General features: G+C 45.7%; 2 protein-coding genes across 2 annotated transcripts in view; one reads left to right on the forward strand and one right to left on the reverse strand.

Moving 5' to 3' along the window:
• The window catches only part of LOC139060901 (protein FAM135B-like), a 78494-nt gene extending 67133 nt beyond the window's left edge, over positions 1-11361 (reverse strand). Inside the window, exon 1 of the mRNA XM_070540186.1 lies at positions 11313-11361. The gene's annotated coding sequence lies outside the window, so the exon portion shown is untranslated. The remainder of the gene's footprint in view (positions 1-11312) is intronic.
• LOC139060902 (protein FAM135A-like) overlaps positions 1-15814 on the forward strand; it is a 39258-nt gene extending 23444 nt beyond the window's left edge. The window contains exons 13-20 of the mRNA XM_070540195.1: positions 2768-2827; positions 3891-3988; positions 4656-4747; positions 5303-5403; positions 10466-10617; positions 12077-12187; positions 13364-13480; positions 15148-15814. Of these exons, the coding sequence (XP_070396296.1) occupies positions 2768-2827; positions 3891-3988; positions 4656-4747; positions 5303-5403; positions 10466-10617; positions 12077-12187; positions 13364-13480; positions 15148-15344 (928 nt within the window). The 3' untranslated portion in view covers positions 15345-15814. The remainder of the gene's footprint in view (positions 1-2767; positions 2828-3890; positions 3989-4655; positions 4748-5302; positions 5404-10465; positions 10618-12076; positions 12188-13363; positions 13481-15147) is intronic.
• Positions 15815-18641: the final 2827 nt, after the last annotated feature.

An 18641-nucleotide genomic window follows, 5' to 3' on the forward strand; every position in this document is an offset into this window, starting at 1 on the left:
CGCACTTACTAGGAAGAGGTCCGGACACCGGCCGAAATGGTTTAAAACATATATTTTCGTTTCGGCTGCCCCCTCCCCGGGAGCCTTGTTCACAATCACAAATGATTGTGAACAAGACTTCCTCGTCCTTCCTTTTACGTACCTAAGTATTTTAAGTATTCTTCGGCACTTCAGCCATTTTTTTCGTGGTCGTTGATTGGCAATGGCATTTGTAAGCCAAAACGGCCTACTGCTACCTCGTCAACGACACCGAGAGGTCCATCTTGACTATAACACTAATTCTATTATGCCAAAGACTCGATGGAGCGTGACTTTAAAGCTCCTTTGGTACTTCATCCATTTTCCGTGGTCGTTGATTGGCAATGGCATTTATAAGGTAAAGCAAGCTGAGTGAATAGTATATATGCTTTATGAATATGTGGCGAGGCAGAGAGGTTTGGCGAGACCGAGTGCGTTTCTTAATAAGTAGTCGACGGACAGGTCGTTATGCCAGCGGACCAGCTTATATAGCCAATCTGCACATGCCCTACAAATGTGCCGGTGACCAGCTTCTCTCTTTCTCTCTCTCTCTCTCTGGATCGAATTACGAAACGAAACAACATAGTGGTATTTGAATATCATCATCACAACAAATATTCACCTTCAATCGCACAAAACATTGAGTAAAGCGTAGCGTTCTTTGCCAAAGTGCCTCGGGCGGCAAGTCGCACTGCAATTTTGCGTGTATTCGCGGGTATTCGCTCGCAAAAACACTTTTATGTAGCACGTATTGAGCAAAAGAAAGTTGTACCGGGAATTTTTCATGCTGCTCTGCAATTTTCTCATTGACACTTTTCATCTCATTGTAGTATTTGAGGAGTTCATCGACTAATTAGGACTAACTATGTAATTACGCGGAATGCAAAAAATAATCTGGGTATCTCCAAGTGACGGCAAACAATGCAACCTTGGTTCTGTCTAGCTACGTGGTATTTGCATACTTTTAAATCTTGGTGTAAGATAGATGGAAACCCTTGTATGTACATATACATTACAAAAATGTTTCAGGATCTTAACCGAAAAAGTGCAAGAGTGGGGTTGAACATTAACGTGCAGAAGACAAAGATAATGTTCAATAGCCTGGTGAGGGGACAAGAATTCAGGATCGCAAGTCAGCCGCAAGAGTGTGTCCAGGTGTACGTTTATCTAGGTCAATTACTCATAGGAAACCTGATTATGAGAAGGAAATTTACAGAAGAATAAAAATAGGTTGGATTGCATACGACAGGCACTAACAAATCCTGACGGGGAGCTTACCACTGCCGTTGAAAAAAACAATGTTTATAATCATTGCATTCTACCGGTGCTAACATATGTGGCAGAAACTCGGAGGTTAACTTAGAAGCTTGTGAAGAGGTTAAGCAATGCGCAAGGTGCCATGAAACGAAAAAGAATGTTAGACGTAACATTAAGGGACAGAAAGAGAGTGGTGTGGATCAGAGAGAAAATGGGGATTGACGATATTCTAGTTGACATTAAGAGAAAATAAACAGAACTGCGCAGGCCACATATAAGGTGTAGGGTCGATAATCGGCAGATCATTAGAGTTACGGGATGGGTGCCAAGGGATTGGAAGCTAAGTCGAGCACGGCAGAAAACTAGACGGAGTGATGAAATTGTATAATGAAATGTATGCGTGTGTTATAAAGACAGAAAGAAAGAAAAATTAGGAAATTTGCAGGTGCAGGTTCGAGTCAGCTGGCGCGACACAAGAGTAATTGCATATCGCAGGGAGGGGTCTTCGAACTGCAGTGGACATAAAAATGGGCTGGTGATATATACACATTACAACGTTTCTCGATCCTGCCAAAATATAGTGGTGACAGTGCGCCATACATTACAAGATGACGTGCGCGCCTTTTCATTTTGTCACCCCAATTTCTTTCCCGACATTTTACTAAAGGGACAACTAAATAAATATACTACATCTGTTAGGCTTCTAAATTTTTTCACTGGTATGTTGTCGTAAATGTTGTCTTAACAGTTCGAGTACTAGAAGATAGAAATGAATGCTAAACTTTTTTAATTTCGCATCGCACACAAACGTCTGTACGTCAGCGTGACGTCACAGTTTCCAAAATACTTACCCTCGTTTAGGCCATTGTGGGGGCAGTAGAAGTTCTAGACCCCTGCTAATTTTGGTCGTTGTCTATTATATAACACAGCGTAGATCATCGTTAACCGACAAAATAATTAGCTAGGCCCGAGAAGACGCCGTCAAGATCCATGACGTCAGGACGGGCTAGTTCGCGAACTTAAAGACGGCGTCGCCACCAGTCGCCTTTCCCTTTTACGTCTGTTTCTGGCTTTATGTACAACCATCTTTCAAAGTAATGGTGGCTTCTTTTTTGCGCTATAGAAAGGTGATTTAAAAATGCAGCTCAACGTATGTTTCTTTTTTAGTCTCCGTTTACCACCTTGCACCTTCGCAGCAGGGCTCAGACGCACCGTTTCACTGTTCACACGTACAAGGTCTGCTGCTAAAGTAAACGCCACTTAAAGCTCAATTATGACACGAAGACATGGAGACCACTTTCTTTTTTTTTTTAATCCGTAGATGTCAGCCCAATGCGTCCCATCGGGCTCTCTTCTTTTTTTTTTTCCCGCAGAGTAACATAGAAGCATTCCACTCATATTAGCTTCAGCACCGGCTAGGTGCTCCCTTTAGGAGTGTAGCATACCATGCACGTTCCATTCCTTGTTCTTGAACGCCGAAATCGTGTTGCAGGTTCGGCCACATGAAGAAGAGTCTGTGGGAATCCATGAAGATACCGATTCCGTGGCATACGTAAGTCGACGGCCGCGTGGAAATATTGCCGTATATACGCGTCGAAACTAAAGAAGATAACTTCAATTGCTACTATCGTGTGGGTGTTCTGTTTACTGAGTTCCATCATTTCTTTTTTTTTTGCGTTACAGTTCAAAATCGTCAACATATCTACCGACTTGCCCAATTTTCTGTTTTGTCGAAGATTAATAAAGGAGCAAATTAAGGTGCGGTGAGAACACGGCCGGGGATCACAAGCGATTCTGTTGTTCTCCCGCCAGCGCCTGAGCTATCCCGTGGCCAGAGCCGATTTCACTCGTTAAAAAATTCCTTATTTAGTATTCTACCTAGTGCCTTTACCCCCCCCCCTTTTTTTTCGGTTGAGAAGCCAATGTGTTTGGGAAGGCCAACTACACTTTCTTCACTTTAACAGCGTTGTAATTTTCAGTTTTTTGTGGCTTCCCTACGGGTTGTACACCATGCTTCCTTTGTAACATGGGTGCCGCTCGAGGACCTCTCGAGCCGGGTCACAGCAGCTACAGTGCGCCTCGACCTCCTTGGTTTGTTGCAGATAAGAGTGAAATCGATAAACGACAAAGACCACACGAAAAAGAGACTGAAACACGTACGAAGCGCAGAAACGGAAAACTGTGAGAGGAGGAACACGAAAGAAGTTTATCGCGGGTGTTACGTGGTCCTTCTTTTTTTTTGTGTGTGTGTGTGTGTGTCCAAGGTCAATCACCATCGTCATCAGCCGTAACAGGTCCATTACCAAAGCATGGGCCTTCTCCAAGAGACCCGAGAAAGGACCCTCCCCTTATTTTTTTGTTTTCACGCAAGCGCTCACTACGAAATGTTTGTTCTAGTTATTGGGCGTTTGCGTTGGTGCGTGCTTGTATGCTGTGTTTTTTTTGCGCTCTTAGCCTTATACCAAGACGAGTTACCAGCCAGCCCAGCTGCATGTCTTTTCTAAACCTGCGTGTACTCGTTCCTTTGCGACTTAGAGCTAGACACTTGGTCCCATCGTCGTTATAAAGCGGTGCACTGTACCCCTGTGATTAGTGAACACGTTATTGGCGTGCAGGCCGGACGTATCGGAGCTCGTGCTGCTGAACTTTCCCAGCTCCAAGGCACCGAAGTCCGAAAGCCTCCATCTGATCGTCATGGTGCACGGCATGTACGGTGAGCGGGCACACGCTTACCACCCCAACCATATGATGCTTTTCACAGACCCCGGTCCATTCTCATGTACCAGTCGACGTCCCAAATATTAAAGCCAATGGCAGCGTTACACACGGTCCCAGCTATCATGCACGAGCCCTTTCTTAAGAAAAGACTACGTGAATAAAACAACGTGCACGTTGTTCGTAGTACCACTTGATAAAGCACCGGTAACTTTTTTTAGTTCCTGGTACCCTATAGTTAGTTAAAGTAGTCAGATAACCTTCTAAATGTTCTGTTTGCCAAGATGTAGTTTAGGAGGTTGTAGACAATCGCGAGAAACGTCAAAGTGTGATGTTTCCAGCAAGATACACACCGTCTGCTGACTTTTTTTTTTCTCGACAAATATAGAAAGCCTGCGAAATATGAAAAAAAAAATGCCTTGTTCCGATGCGTCTGCGAGGACTAGCGGGTACGGTACAGCAGTGGCCATCAAACAGCGTAAGTAGGAAAGCAAGCTGTAGGTAAATAGAACGAATGGTCAACGAATCAGTGTAGTCTTCTGGTATAACAAGCTTCCGTCTTCAATAAAACCTGCCTGATTGCATTTCAGATATGCGCTAACTAATGTTTCTTTCGCCAATTTGTGCCATTGTTGCCAACGTAGGACCGTTCTTCTGGCACGCAGGCTGCTCGACAGACATGCGTCTGCTCCGCGTCTTCCTCGAGTTGGCCCAGCCTCGCTCCAACATTCGCTTCCTCATGTCCCGGGCCAACGAGGTATAAGCTGCACGTCGCGCGCACGCGTGCTCGGTCTGTGAGTTACATTCTTTGTCAAAAAACGTGTCGCGATCGTTTCGCGAATTTCGAGGAACTGCCGACGGGGCCCTGTTGAAGGGACATCCTTGATGGATTATTACCACGCAACATGTAGCCAGAGTCAATGCGTTGTTGTCCTGTAGTGCGCCTGACTCTTAGGTTCTCAGTTGAGTGACTGTATTGTCGATACAGTCACTGTACACTGTCGGTATACATTAAATACACACATATATCCATGCAGTCTGTTGCTGTGCACTTCGTTGTTGTTCTACACTTCGTTGTTGCTGTGCACTTCGTTGTTGCAGCGCACTTCGTTGTTGCAGCGCTCTTCGTTGTTGCAGCGCTCTTCGTTGTTGCAGTGCACTTCGTTGTTGCAGTGCACTTCGTTGTTGCAGCGCACTTCGTTGTTGCAGCGCACTTCGTTGTTGCAGCGCACTTCGTTGTTGCTCTGCACTTCGTCAGTAACTGTGAGACTCACGAGATCGTTCTCTCTGCCGACATTATCCGTGTGCCCAGCGGGAGGAAACATTCAAGGACTTCGACACCCTCGGCATGCGACTCGCGACCGAGATCGTGGAGCACTTGAAGAAATACTCCAAGAAACCGGCCAGGATCAGGTGAGTCCTAAGACACTGTAACACGGCGGTTTGCCATTTATTCGACCGATATAGCTTGCTCTTATTGGCCGCTTAGATCGTTCGCTCGTTCAGCACTATCGAGTCAGCAGTCACCGATGAACGTGCGTTTCTTAAGTACACACTAAAGCAGCACAGATAGATGGACCGACTTGGAAGCCCAACGTGAGCCAGCAGTGGCCATACTATGGGCAACGATGGCCCAGTATAACGTCGACATTTACCAGCCGAGCAGACGCGAGCCATTCGTGACGCCATACATGTCGCTACCGACGGCAGCAGGCCAATGGCGTACTACAGCGCTTGATAACGAAAAGCTTTGAGAATTGACACAGCCTTTTGTACGCGTACCTTCGGCTGCGCATTTTGCGCTGAAACTTCGACAAAATTAACGATGGTCACGCCCCCGATATTTAGAGGTTGTGAGTTCACGTTCCAATGGTAGAATGTGTATTCTCTCTCTTCGTACTCGACTACGCTTGTCGCGAACGTGAAAAGAAAGGGGCAAAGATGATTAGGACTGCACTACCAGTGTGAATCTAGGGTACAGTCACAGAGATAGCCGCGCCATCTGATCATACTATGTAGTAAATCTGCGACGACCTAGCAATATGATCTTGTAGTAATCTCAATTGTAATTAATCCATATGGACCTTGTATTAGCACTAAACGGGCGCCAACGCAGGCATCAATTTACTTCTTCAAGCGACTGGGGATGTCGACGAACACGACGAACGACATCATTTGAACTGCAGACAGTACCGGAAACGCCTATCCCGCTGTTCCGAAAAAAATAGAAAATTCGATTTTCCTGCGATTTAATCAGTGTTGTTAGTGTTCGCAGGTATATAGTTTCGCACATTTACTAGAGTGAAGGTGTGGCGCTAGTGTCTACGGAAGCTGCAAGCGGGGCTGTTCAGCCAGCGTGGGAATGATGGTCAGTACACATGGATTTGGCTAAACTTCGTGCTTCTGGCTTTGAACGGCTTCGTGACTTTGCAAACTGATTATTTTCGAGGAAGTACCGCGCTATAAATGATTGAATAACCATTATTCAAATTGTCCGACGGCAAGATCCGAGCGCAGGACCTCTAGCACATAAAGACCGATATTGAAACCAATAGGCCACGAACGCGTGGACAAGCGGGACCGCTGCATATCAAGAAAGGTATAGATTGCGTTGAGAGTTAGGCTGATGAAGGCAGATAACCGGTAATAAATGAAGCCACGAGAACGTCTGGATCCACAAGCTCGATGACGAGACAAATCGAGGTACAGTGAAACCTCGTTATAACGAACAGTTAAAAAATACGAAATTAGTTCGCTATATCCATAATTCGTAATATAAAATTTCGTAAAATATACATGCAAGAGGAGCAAAATTCAATCATAGAAGGCACAGCAACTCGAACGATGCTTACTTGGGTCACGTTCATTTATTTACGCACAAAGAACTGCGTTATCGCGGCCTGCTTCTTGGTGTTGATCGCATTCCGTATCATGCCCTGTTCCACAGTTTGCAAACAATCAACATGGGCAAACCCACTGCCCTCAATAGCACTGCAGTGGCGGCGCAGTAAATCCAACGCATCACGTGCTTCCTGTGAAGTCGGAATGTTCTCATCGTCTACAGGGTCTACAATCTCGAGCTTGGTCTTTAACGTCAGTGCCACTTTTTTTCACATTCATCACCATCACAGCACTACGCACACCCGCGCACCGCACTCGACACGACCACCGAAAGAGCCTCCACACAACGCTACGACGGCCACGCCGCTGCTGAAGCGGCGCTGTCAGCGGTTGTGAGATGCGGACGATTTCTTTGGCTGTCAACTCTCGATGACGACGTGGCATCTGTGGCTCTGTCAGCGCCTGCGAGGTAGTCCTGAACGTTTCCTGCGCTGCACAACACTCTTGTAGTGCAACGAAACCTGCCGCCTGCTATTAAAGTGAGGTAGGGCTTGGCGTCGCGAAGTTCGTTATATCCGTTTTATGCCAAGCCGCGTTCGCTATAGGAAGTTAAAAATACATGTGTTTGACAAAAATATTTCGGAAGAGTTCGATATATTCAATAATTCGTTATATGCGTGTTCGTTATATCGAGGTTTGACTGTATTAACCATCATTCTCATGTGGCTGAACGATGGCAGCACCAGATTCACCATAGTAATTATTGCTGGATACTCTAAGCTCGCAGGGACTTAACTGAAGTGGGCTTTTATTTATTTATTTTTTTACTTTTTTGTTATCTCAACGTCTCACTCGGGCAGGCACTCTCAACGTGATTGAATGAGAGACTCCGTAAAGAAAGCCTCATCTGCGGCGATATAAGCAAGCTCGAGAGCGGCAAGTGTTTGAACTGCACTTCGAAGGCGTTCTTTGCAATATACGAAAGCCATAGCTCTCGACAGCGCACTTCCCTTGACTGAAGCACTTCAAACGTGCACAGTAGCTGAGCTATAGAATAATGTACACAGAGCCCATATCCGTAGGTTGAGTTTGAGTTAGAGAGTTCGACACGTGCTCAGTGCAGGCGGTATGGGACGCCGACGAGGAGAAAGAAGCAAGTGAAAGATGAGAAATGCTAAAAGCATTCAATGAAGGGGGAAAACGCGAATGGCCTTTTACAATTTATTGCGCTCTCGTACGTTGCTGTCTTTATCTCGAGAACTCCATCGGCCATCTCCATTCGCTCGAAACTTATGTGATATAAGAGCAATGAACAGCGCTTTCCTCTTAGTGATAAAATAGAAAGCATGTCGTACTGTTAGGAGTAAACCAACGTCCGCCTCTTGCGATGTTTTGTCTATGATTGGATGCTCACATTCCAGCTTTTCTTGCCATGGCTGGATGGGAGGGACGGGCGACTTTGGAATGACATAGAGTACATACACTGGCATCCAATTTTATTTACTTCCCACATTAGTTTTCTCTGTTCTTTTTTCCTTTCTTCCTCTCGATCCTCGTAGGCTTTTCACTATAAGAGCTCTCAAGAGAGCAGGCAGATATCAGAGAGCTCTCGAGTCGCTGTGCACAGTGGATTCGTGCTGGAAGGTGACATCTTCCCCCATCTTAATAAATCACAAAGATAGAGTGTGCACGTGTATGTCCATGTTTTTTTCTTCTATTTGTTGCATATTTATAGTCTGGATTGCGGTACTCTAGTACACGTGGCTGCTCGCGTCTGCTCATCGGAGTGACGTCTTCACATTACGCAACTTCTGCAAATTGTATACACGTGTGCCCAAAGCCCGTGCTGCGCAAAGCCAGATTAAATTTTCCCCCAATTGACGGAAACGAAATATCGCTCACGAGAAAGGCGTCCTATAAATACGAATTGGACTTTTATATGCGAGACCATGAGCAAGGCACGTTCCCGAACTTATAGGTGAGGTTAGGCACTGAGGCCTGGCGAGTGCCTCCACACAAGTGTCATTGCAAATTTCAGTTATACGTGGATAACGGTAGGATGGGCCATCTATGGAGCGCGTTTTACCGGAAAAATGTTTCATGTTGGTTCATCGTTAGAGGAGATCCAGCAGGAATTGGAAATGTCGCGTTGCCGTGCTATTGACCAGGAGGCGAGCTTCAATGCCAACGTGGACGCTCTCCCCCTTGCAAAGCATGCCACACATGGGCGCAGATATCGACCACATGCCCCGCGGAACCACACACCATCAAACACAGCGCAAATCCTACATTAAGAATCACCACGCCCGAGGAGTCGGAGGTCATGCTGTTCAACGAATGCCCAGAGGATCAAATCTGGATAGTCCGGCTGCCCGACGCCGCCGCAAAGACTCAAGGTCTGGCCGCCGCCTGAGGAAGGGAGGTGGGGGCTAGACTCCCGGCTTCCTGCGTCCCTTGACCCCAGCAAGGACTTTGAATACAATTTTCTCTCTCTTTCTCTCTCTTTCCCTAGTCTTGAATAAAGCGTACCACAAGCAACATTACACTTCCCAACCTTCTTCCAGGCCGGAGCCGAGCGACACGAGACCGATGAAAATTTTGAATTTTATGCGATCGTTAGGGAAGGTAAAAGCGTGAAGAGCTCCAGAGGACGCACTGATAGGCCAGTCTTTAACGTTTGCTGTATTTGTGCAATATTAAAGGTTGGGGAGAAAGTAACGTAAAATTTAGTCAGTTATATGTTAGTAATTGCTCAATTGCCTTAATGGCCCAGTAATGGGTCGTTGTAATAAATTACATTTTTAATTAATTAACTGTAGTTGTAATCGGCTACTTTTTAGATGTAACGTGTACTACTCTGCTTTAAATGAAGAAAAAATTAATTTGGCTGAAAAGACAACATTGCTGATGATGGAAGCCGAGCCCGCAACATCCGCACATAGGCGGGCGCTTCCATATCGTCGCAGCGTTTGATAATGAACGGCTATTATATAACTGCCCCGCTGCTAAGCGAGATGCAGGCTTAATACACCTTGTATATAAAGACAGCGCCGAAAAACTTGAAGATACCAAAATTATGAGGCGCATGATTCTCTACGAAGGCTGATAATAAATACATTTCTCTACAATACTAAAGCACATGAATGCAGTCACGCGGAGGTTATGGGTTCCGGCTCATACTCGTGGTGAAGCTGTCCTTCCACTTTCATTTCCCTTTTTGTTTAACTAAGGCGATGACGGGAGAACGGCAACTTCTTGCCAAGAAATGCTGTATCACTACTTCGCGTAGTAAAACCGCGTCATCTTTCCGCAGTGTTTTAACACTAATAATACCTGGGGTTTTACGTGCCAAAACCACTTTCTGATTATGAGGCACGCCGTAGTGGAGGACTCCGGAAATTTTGACCAGCTGGGGTTCTTTAACATGCACCTAAATCTAAGCACACGGGTGTTTTCGCATTTCGCCCCCATCGAAATGCGGCCGCCGGGGCCGGGATTCGATCCCGCGACCTCGTGCTCAGCAGCCCAACACCATAGCCGCTGAGCAACCACGGCGGGTGTTTTAACACTTTTAACCACACTGCTGCCAGAAACCATGCCACCCAGCATGCTTTTTTTTTTCTTCACCGCGCAGCTTCATCGGCTTTTCCATGGGCAACGTCATCATTCGCTCGGCGCTCGCCAAGGCCGAGCTGCGGCCCCTGCATCGCTTCCTGCACACGTTCCTGTCGCTGTGCGGGCCGCACGTGGGCACCGTTTTCAACACCTCCTTCGTCGTCAACGCGGGCGAGTACAGCTGCTCTATACAGACGATTTACAGCGAGCAGTGCGTGCAAACGAAAAGAGATGGCGCCACCGGTCTGCTTCGGGCCTGCACCCATTAGCGGCCTCGCGTGAAGCCGGATAAACCTCGGGTCGAGAGCCGCAGCGCTCGTTCTAGCGCGTCACTTCTTGCTCGTGGTTTTCTGCGGCGCCGTTTCTAAAATGAACCCGTGTACCAACTCGGCCAATTCTGTCAGTTCTCAACGAGTCGTGACGAGCCGAAGAAACGCAGACGGCGTTTTAAACGGCGTTAAAGCAGACGGCGTTTTAAACGCAGACGGCGTTTCATACTTAACGGGCGATGCCGCGGAAGCTTCGAAAATAGTCCGGCCGAAGTCTCAATCCGCGCTATTCGCATGCAGTAGCTTTATTTTTTATGTGCGACGGTTTTCTGCGTAACATCTACTCCATACATTAAAGCTACAAGTTGCGGACGTAATGTTAAGTCAAATTAAGTGTTATTTGCGCACCTTCGTGCTTCCAGCACGCGACGTACTATGTTTTAGTCGCAAGCGCAAGTGGTGCGCTGCGGCCGCTGGTTGTAGAAATGTGTTACTCCGCTCACTCAGTGGCAAATGGGTTCAGATATGCGACACAGTCCATGTAATGAATACGTCATATTTTGCCACAAAAAAGAAATACTACGAAACTCATCATACCTTTCTGGTGAAGCAGCGCACTGACACGGACGCAGTGAAGACACACGAGAAAAGACGACACTCGCTGCATTCGCAACTATATTATTTCAGAACACATACTTCATATTTATATACCTGAGCACCCTCAGGTGTCAAAGATAATCAAGGCAAGATTAAAGGCGTTTTTTAAAATAATTTGCCCGCGCATACTCGGGCGTCAAGGATAGGGCACCTATCTATAACGGTGTGCAATTCTATCGTATTGTTGCACCCCTAACAAACATTTCTTATTACACAATTTTTTCTTCCTTTAGTGTTCTTCCAAAAAAGCAACCTCACCATGGCTTAGATTTATAAATGGCTAACTGATACGACCCTCTCCCCTCTTTTGAATGTGAAAGGCTTCGATTATTTCCCTGGTCAGCTGATCCTTATGGCGCGATAAAACTAGTATCATTGTTTCTTACTTCTGATAAGGAAGGTTGTTTTGTAATCGTGCCTGAAGGTCTCTTCCAAATAGAAGGCGATGACAGAGGTCAAAAAGAATTTCTTCCGTGTCGATGTAAAAGCTAAAAAGGGGAGGGATGAAGCAGCCGCATTATTGGCAAGAATTTTGAGCGACTTGCTTCTTAAGCGCTCGTGCAACCTGCACCTCGAATTGTTTTTCGTGGCTAAAACACGTAAGGTTGGCGTTCCGTTCAGAGCCAGAGCCATGAGAATTTCATGTTTCATTCATTCACTCGAGCTCCTCCTCTGCCTTTCTCACGCTTTTTTTGTTTACACAGGCATGTGGTATCTCCAGCGATTTGAACACACCGCATCCCTGAAACAGATGATGCTTGTGGATAGTCAAGACGTCCGTAAAACGTACCTCTACCGTCTCAGCCAGGACAAATGTAAGTACGGCGAACAGTTCAGCACATATACTCTATGCGTTTCCTTTCATGTCCTCATCTGTTAACAATTAGATCGTGTGTTCTTTCTTGTTTCCTGAAGCAACCCTTTGGCGATTAAAACATGCGTTAAATGCTCAGCCAATAATTGTTAAATCCCACAGGTCGCACATGGACTGAACATGTTATGCGCAGTGTGTAGAGCATCGAAATGGTCACGTGATGGTCAAAGCACGCGTGGTTTCCACCAGAATGTCGCTTGCCTTAGAACGCCAACCGTGAAGAGACGTATCGATGGAGCGTGGCTTACAGAACCTAGAGTGCTAGTTAAATAGAAACTAAATGTTGCTAACGCGATGGCTGTCTTCGAGCGTATACTTTGGTGCACCAGGCATGGCATAAGCTTTATTTTCTTTTAAGTAATATATTGACAACGTCATCGACCTCGTCCCGTCTGTACAAGTTTTGCTGAAGTTAAGTAATTAGTCGAGATAATTTATCTCGGATTTTGCCATTCACTTGCCCAGCATATCAAACTGCTAAGCGGGTTTAGGTGAAAGGTCACGCGTGACAGAGTCCACTCATGCTGCATAGCAGCCAATTGTGAAGCTACGACGTCTGGGTGTAGATGCTTGCTTACTCGTTTGTGCTGTTTATAGGCGGTTTGAATTTTCTTTTAGAAATTATGAGTAAATATTTTATGAGCACAACACGGTAAATATGGGCGGGGTTAATTTACACCCGCGCGTCGTGATTTAGCGGAAGCATGTCTCATGTTTTGTACACTCGAGGAAACGAGTGTTTTTCACAATAGTTGGTTTTGAGATTACAAAAAAAGAGAGAACCAAACGCTCGAATACATTAAATGGGGAAGAAAGACGATATATTACTTAGAGAGAGAGAGAGAGAGAAGGGAAGAGGGAAAGGCAGGGAGGTTAACCAGACTGAGTCCAGTTTGCTACCCTACACGTGGGGAGGGGAATGGGGAGAAACAGGGAAAGAGTAGCCTAACGCAACTTTGCCGATCAGAAAAAAAAAGACATCGTTTTGTCTCGCAAAGTAGTGTGTGTCCATACCTGTTCCAAGTTTTTTGTATACGAAAGCTGGCCTGTACATATCACGCAGTGCATCTATTTTTCTTGACTGGCTCTTAAAACGCCGACCAACGCTGTCACGCAGCCATGACTAATTTCAAGAACATCTTGCTGCTCGGCTCAGCGGACGACTACATCGTTCCGCTCCACTCGGCGCACATCAAGTTGGCCAAGCACATCGTCAGGGATACCACGCCCTTGGGTGAATATTCCGCGCGCACCATTGCCTAAGCCAAGCGCATTTCTAGACACCTCACCCACACGTGTCAAGAGATAAAAGAAAAATGAATTTATAAAAAAATGTTTTGGGCTACATTTCAAAATTTCTGACTCACCATTGCAGAATACGTGTTTTTGTGATTGCTATCACTAATTAAAATTTTCAGACACTATTACCAAAATTTGCGTGCACTAGATGGTTTCAGTGTCTGGGCAGTCTGCTTCAACATTCAGCTTAAAGGGACACTAAAGCGAAACAATAAATTAGTTGAGACTAATGAAGCATTGTTTGAGAGCCCTGCAGGCAATAATTTCAAAATAATCATTTGTTTATTAGATGAGAAAATGAAGGTGGAAGTATCAGTATATGAATTTCGCGCCGAAACCCCGACGCTGGTACGTCAGTGTGATGTCAGGGATTCCAAAGTATGTTTTCGCATTAGAGCCGTGTTGGCTCAGTAAAGGTTGCCCAAACTTGCCATGTTTAATGTTTGGTTCCTTTAGAACACAATGTAGTCAATCTGTACCGCTATATAATGAAGTAGGCCCTAGAAGATGTCATCAAAATCCATGACGCCACAGCGACCAGGTGCGGGAACTTCAAGGAGGCGTCGCCACCAGTCTTTCGTTCTTGCACTTTTTCCGATTTACCAAGCACCTTATCGTGGTAAGAGTGGTGTTTTTGTGTTATAGAAAGGTAATTTACTGATGCAGAAGGGAAATCATTTTTCTTTTTAGTGTCCCTTTAAGACATCGCTTAAGACAGTTGCAGCACAACGCTCGTGTTAGTTAGCCGACGGTTTCGAAGTGCACTGCCATATTCTACTATTCTACCAAAGTGCAAATTGGCCTGTCCAAAGTGCTTCAAAATAAAATTTTATCTGCTCTAAGTAGCCCCAAAATGAAATTTAGTCTGCTCCAAAATGCAATTTCGCCTGCTTCAATGTGCTCCAAAACGCAATTTTACTTGCTCCAAAATGACTTTGGGCAGTCATTTCGACTCTGTGCATGTCATTGTGCTATTTTTTTAACATTCCTGAGCCGTCATAAAGTTCGAATGACAAGTATGGTAGGTTGTAAACATGATACGAGATGCAATAAACTTCCCCGTTGAAACTGTGCGCGGTGTTTTAACTTTGCACATGTGACCACTCTTAAAACGAGCCCACGCTGTATACGTGCTCTGCTGCGACATGTAATAACAATCCTTGGTTATAATGCTAGCACATTTTGTGCATGTACATGTTAGTGTTTGTGCACGTCTTATTCTGTTTATATAATACTTTTTTTTCAACCCCTTTCTTTCATGCCTTATGGTCTAACCTGGACTGCACATGCCAAGCATGTCACTAGGCTAACCTCGCCAGAGTCCAGACACAAAAAACTTTGTCTCTCTTTCTCCACATTGGAATGACCCGAACGTCGAGATATTTGTAGTCAGTTATGCAACATTGACGCATAGGCACTATAGTTCAGAGGCAATATATAAGCAAGGCAGACTTTGGCGTTAATTTTCTCTACACGCGAACAACCCTTTTTTCCCATGTATAAACAAAACCCCGACTTGGGAATAACACTCCACGATTTCAAAATGATTTAGCGTTGCTCACTTATAAGTTAATTTAAACACAGCTGCATTGGCGTACGCAGGCGCTGCGTACCGGGAGATGTTGCGCAACATTCTCAAGCCGCTCATCGACAAGCCGGACCTGAACCTCGTCCGGCTGGAGGTGCACGTGCCGTTCCGCAGCTCCCTCATCTCCTCTAACGTGCACATCGCACCGCTGGACTGCGAGATACTCGTCCAGAAGATTGCGCTCGTTGCATGCGCCAGGCATCTGCTCTGAGCCTGCCGCAAGCCCGAGCACCGAACTCCCACCCATGTCCACAGGCACCCTAACAACAGAAGCGCCCTCTGGTGCAGAGATCCACAGTCACATACGGACCACTCTGCGCACAAAGCTGCCGTGAAATGCACGAATTGACCGTGCCGAACGTGGCAGGCGATGACGCACGGAGTAGGCCCCACACCCAACGAGGACACGGTGCGTTGACGCATACATGCACGACGCATTTTACGGCAGCACCAATGAATGCGTCTTGTGAAAGAGACCTCGCGTAGCGCGTGCTCGCTTGTGAACCTTCTGCGGCTGATCAGTCATTGCCGCGTAGACTAATTGCGGTATTTACCATCGCCTTGATATAAGCGTGTGCATCTGCGGGGTATGTTCGACGAAATTAAACAATTTTCCCCACGGTTACCTTTTAGACAGGACAAGAGATTACGTTTAGCAATAAAAATGCGACGGTCACGAGATGTTTTGGGTCATTGCATTTCATAACAGCAAACAGGAGAAAAAAAAAGTTATACCGAATCAACACTGTCCTATATTCGGTAACCTACACAAGAATTCAATATGAGCTCCACCCACAAAACCCCATCACATATGCCTCACATGCTGCTTCTGCTCTCCAAAACATACTTCAAGGGCGACGGTGATTTTGAAAGCAGTTCGTCCCCACAGCGAGGTCATGTAAAAGCGAGAAAGTAATTGGCTGGTACACAAATTATCTTCAAATTGGACAGTGGCGTACAAGCCGCTCCACTCTAAGGATGTCACTGACTGCAATATGTTGCAGTTTCCAAGCTGCAGTTCTCTGTTTAAATTGACGGAAATTGCTCTCGGCAACATGGCAAAGGAAACCGTTCAGCGACAGCCCAGGTCAGCTTTCGTCAGCTCACGTCGACGCTCGGAACAGCTCACTTTGTGCCCGATAAGCCATTTAAGGAGCCTCTCACCAGGTTTGTACACAGAAAATAGAAAAGCATGGCGCACAGATGACGTAGTGATGATTGCGTCTGCAAACTATATTACGCTAGTACCTAGGAAAAGAATTCTTCGCATCAAAAACATTCATTTTATAATGCGACATTACCTAGCTGCCCACTTGTGCAGCTGCAAATAGGAAGAACAAACAGCGCCACAACATGGGCTGGAACACGGAGCAACCAGACAACGGTGCAGTGTGCTTCTTTCATCCCATATGGTGGCATTGTTCATCTAATTATTAAACAACTAGCCTGAAGCTTTGCACTCTACAACCATCTGGGGTAAGAAAATTGAGCGCATAGTAGCAGTCAGAGACCATGACACGCCAAGTCCCACACAGGGCGGCTTTCAACGTCCATTTAATGAAGCGCAACAAGTGCACACAACGATCACACATTGAATATCATGAAGACATCCACGTACACAATATGCCTCGCGCACACACGCACAATGCATCCCTCCAAAGCCAGCGGCATTAGCTGACACCTCTAACGCCGAGAGCAGCAAAGGCCAACAGCCGCATTTCTGTACATGACTAGGTGACGATCCTTGGTGATAATGGAAAGCAAGTCACGATTTCTCAAGATTCTTCACTGAACACTTCGGCAGGCGAGTCCAGTAAAAAAAAAAACGAGCAAAAGATGGCACGTGATACCTTGGCTCGAGCACGAGTCCTGTGCACGCAAGAATGTGGTATACAGCAGAGTGGTGTCTGACCAACGTGTGGTACACAACCATTCCGGAGCTCAAAACCTTCAGAGTACAAAAGACAAATGTCAAGCTTAGGTCTCCTTCGTGGTTATAAAGATGCAAGCGCTCCGACACTACTGTATTGCCACCATGTGACCGCTGGTTTCTTCTGTAGCTTACATATAATGGTACGGTAATGTGACAATCACTGAACAACAGCATCTCGGGAATGGAAGTGAAGAACTAATGTGTGTTTCTGTCTACATCACACCAAGCGCCATGCCAAGAGGGCTGGGCAATTGACAAATAAACCTCCCCGTTTAATTTAACTGATGCCTTCATCCCAGTGAATTTTTTCAGGGCAGTTATCTTCAATTGTGGGCAACACGCTCAGCTAATGTAATGACAAAAACTGCAAGCCCCAGCACACAAATTGCGGCCTTTTCACGAACATCACATTCACCAGCGTTGTTGGCCGGACAGTGAGCAGTAGTACTACCATATGCAGTGCGTTCAGTTTACTTCATTTATTTGTGCACATTGATCAATAGAGCCAACTGTTTATCAATTGGTCAGTTAATGCCGCGCTTCCCAAACTCTGCACCTTGTGACTTACCAAGAATGCAAAGCACAAACATGATTTTGCCTCACTCCTCTTACCAGGCTTCCCAATACCACAATGCCCGATATGACATTCAAGTCTATTGTGGCCAAAGTAAAATAAGCTGGATTGGAATACAATGCAAAGAAAGAGATATGCTCACCATAACGACAGCCATTTAGGTTTACTTTTGGAGCACAGGTTCACCAAGCAATGGAGTCTTAGAAAATTATAAAATCTACTTCTGTCCAGGTAGTAATGACCTTTTACTTATTTCTATTGTCATTTTATTATTTTGCTTTCCATTTATGCCATATTCATTCTTTATAGGCCCTTGACTCAAGTTAATAAGCCACGTTGCAACAACTCCTCCTTGCCCACTGAATATGTATCAACTGTATGGGTTTGCAATGCCTAGTTTGGGAAACAGCCACATTAATTATGATTGTCAATTAGCAAGGTTTTACGTCCCAACCCTAGCGGTGAACATTGCAAGGATCCCAAGCCGTCATAGTTATTGCACCAAGCCTTACGTAGTGCATAGCTTGCTTTATATATAGCACATAGCTGCAGGTGTGATGTAGAACAGGTGTACTCCAAACCGACTGTGCAAGTACGGTGGTGAACAATATGAACTAGAACACCGAAAAGCATCCATTGTCCTCGTACTCAAACACAGGTTTTCTTTAACAGGAAAGCCACGTAGCAAGCATAGGCGACTGGTGTCTCAAACCACACTTCTTCCGCAGTTGTTGCTTGTGTGTCGTTTAGGTGTCCTCTCTTATATTGCATCACCCTGTACTATCAAAATGCCACGTGGCATCATGGACTTCAAGTGTGTAAGTGGCCACCGTGTCATTCCCTCTGCGTGTTGTACTGAAGGTGGGGCAGAGAATTCTCAGCTGTACAATGGTTTTGAATGACGAGAGAGGGCGACTTGCACGAAATGAAAGCTTTCTTCTTTTTTTTTTCACAGTAACACAACTAAAGTTCACACAGCAGATGAAGACAAGCTTGTACTT

This window comes from Dermacentor albipictus, chromosome 6, assembly GCF_038994185.2.
Source record: "Dermacentor albipictus isolate Rhodes 1998 colony chromosome 6, USDA_Dalb.pri_finalv2, whole genome shotgun sequence".
Taxonomy (NCBI): Eukaryota; Metazoa; Arthropoda; class Arachnida; order Ixodida; family Ixodidae; genus Dermacentor; species Dermacentor albipictus.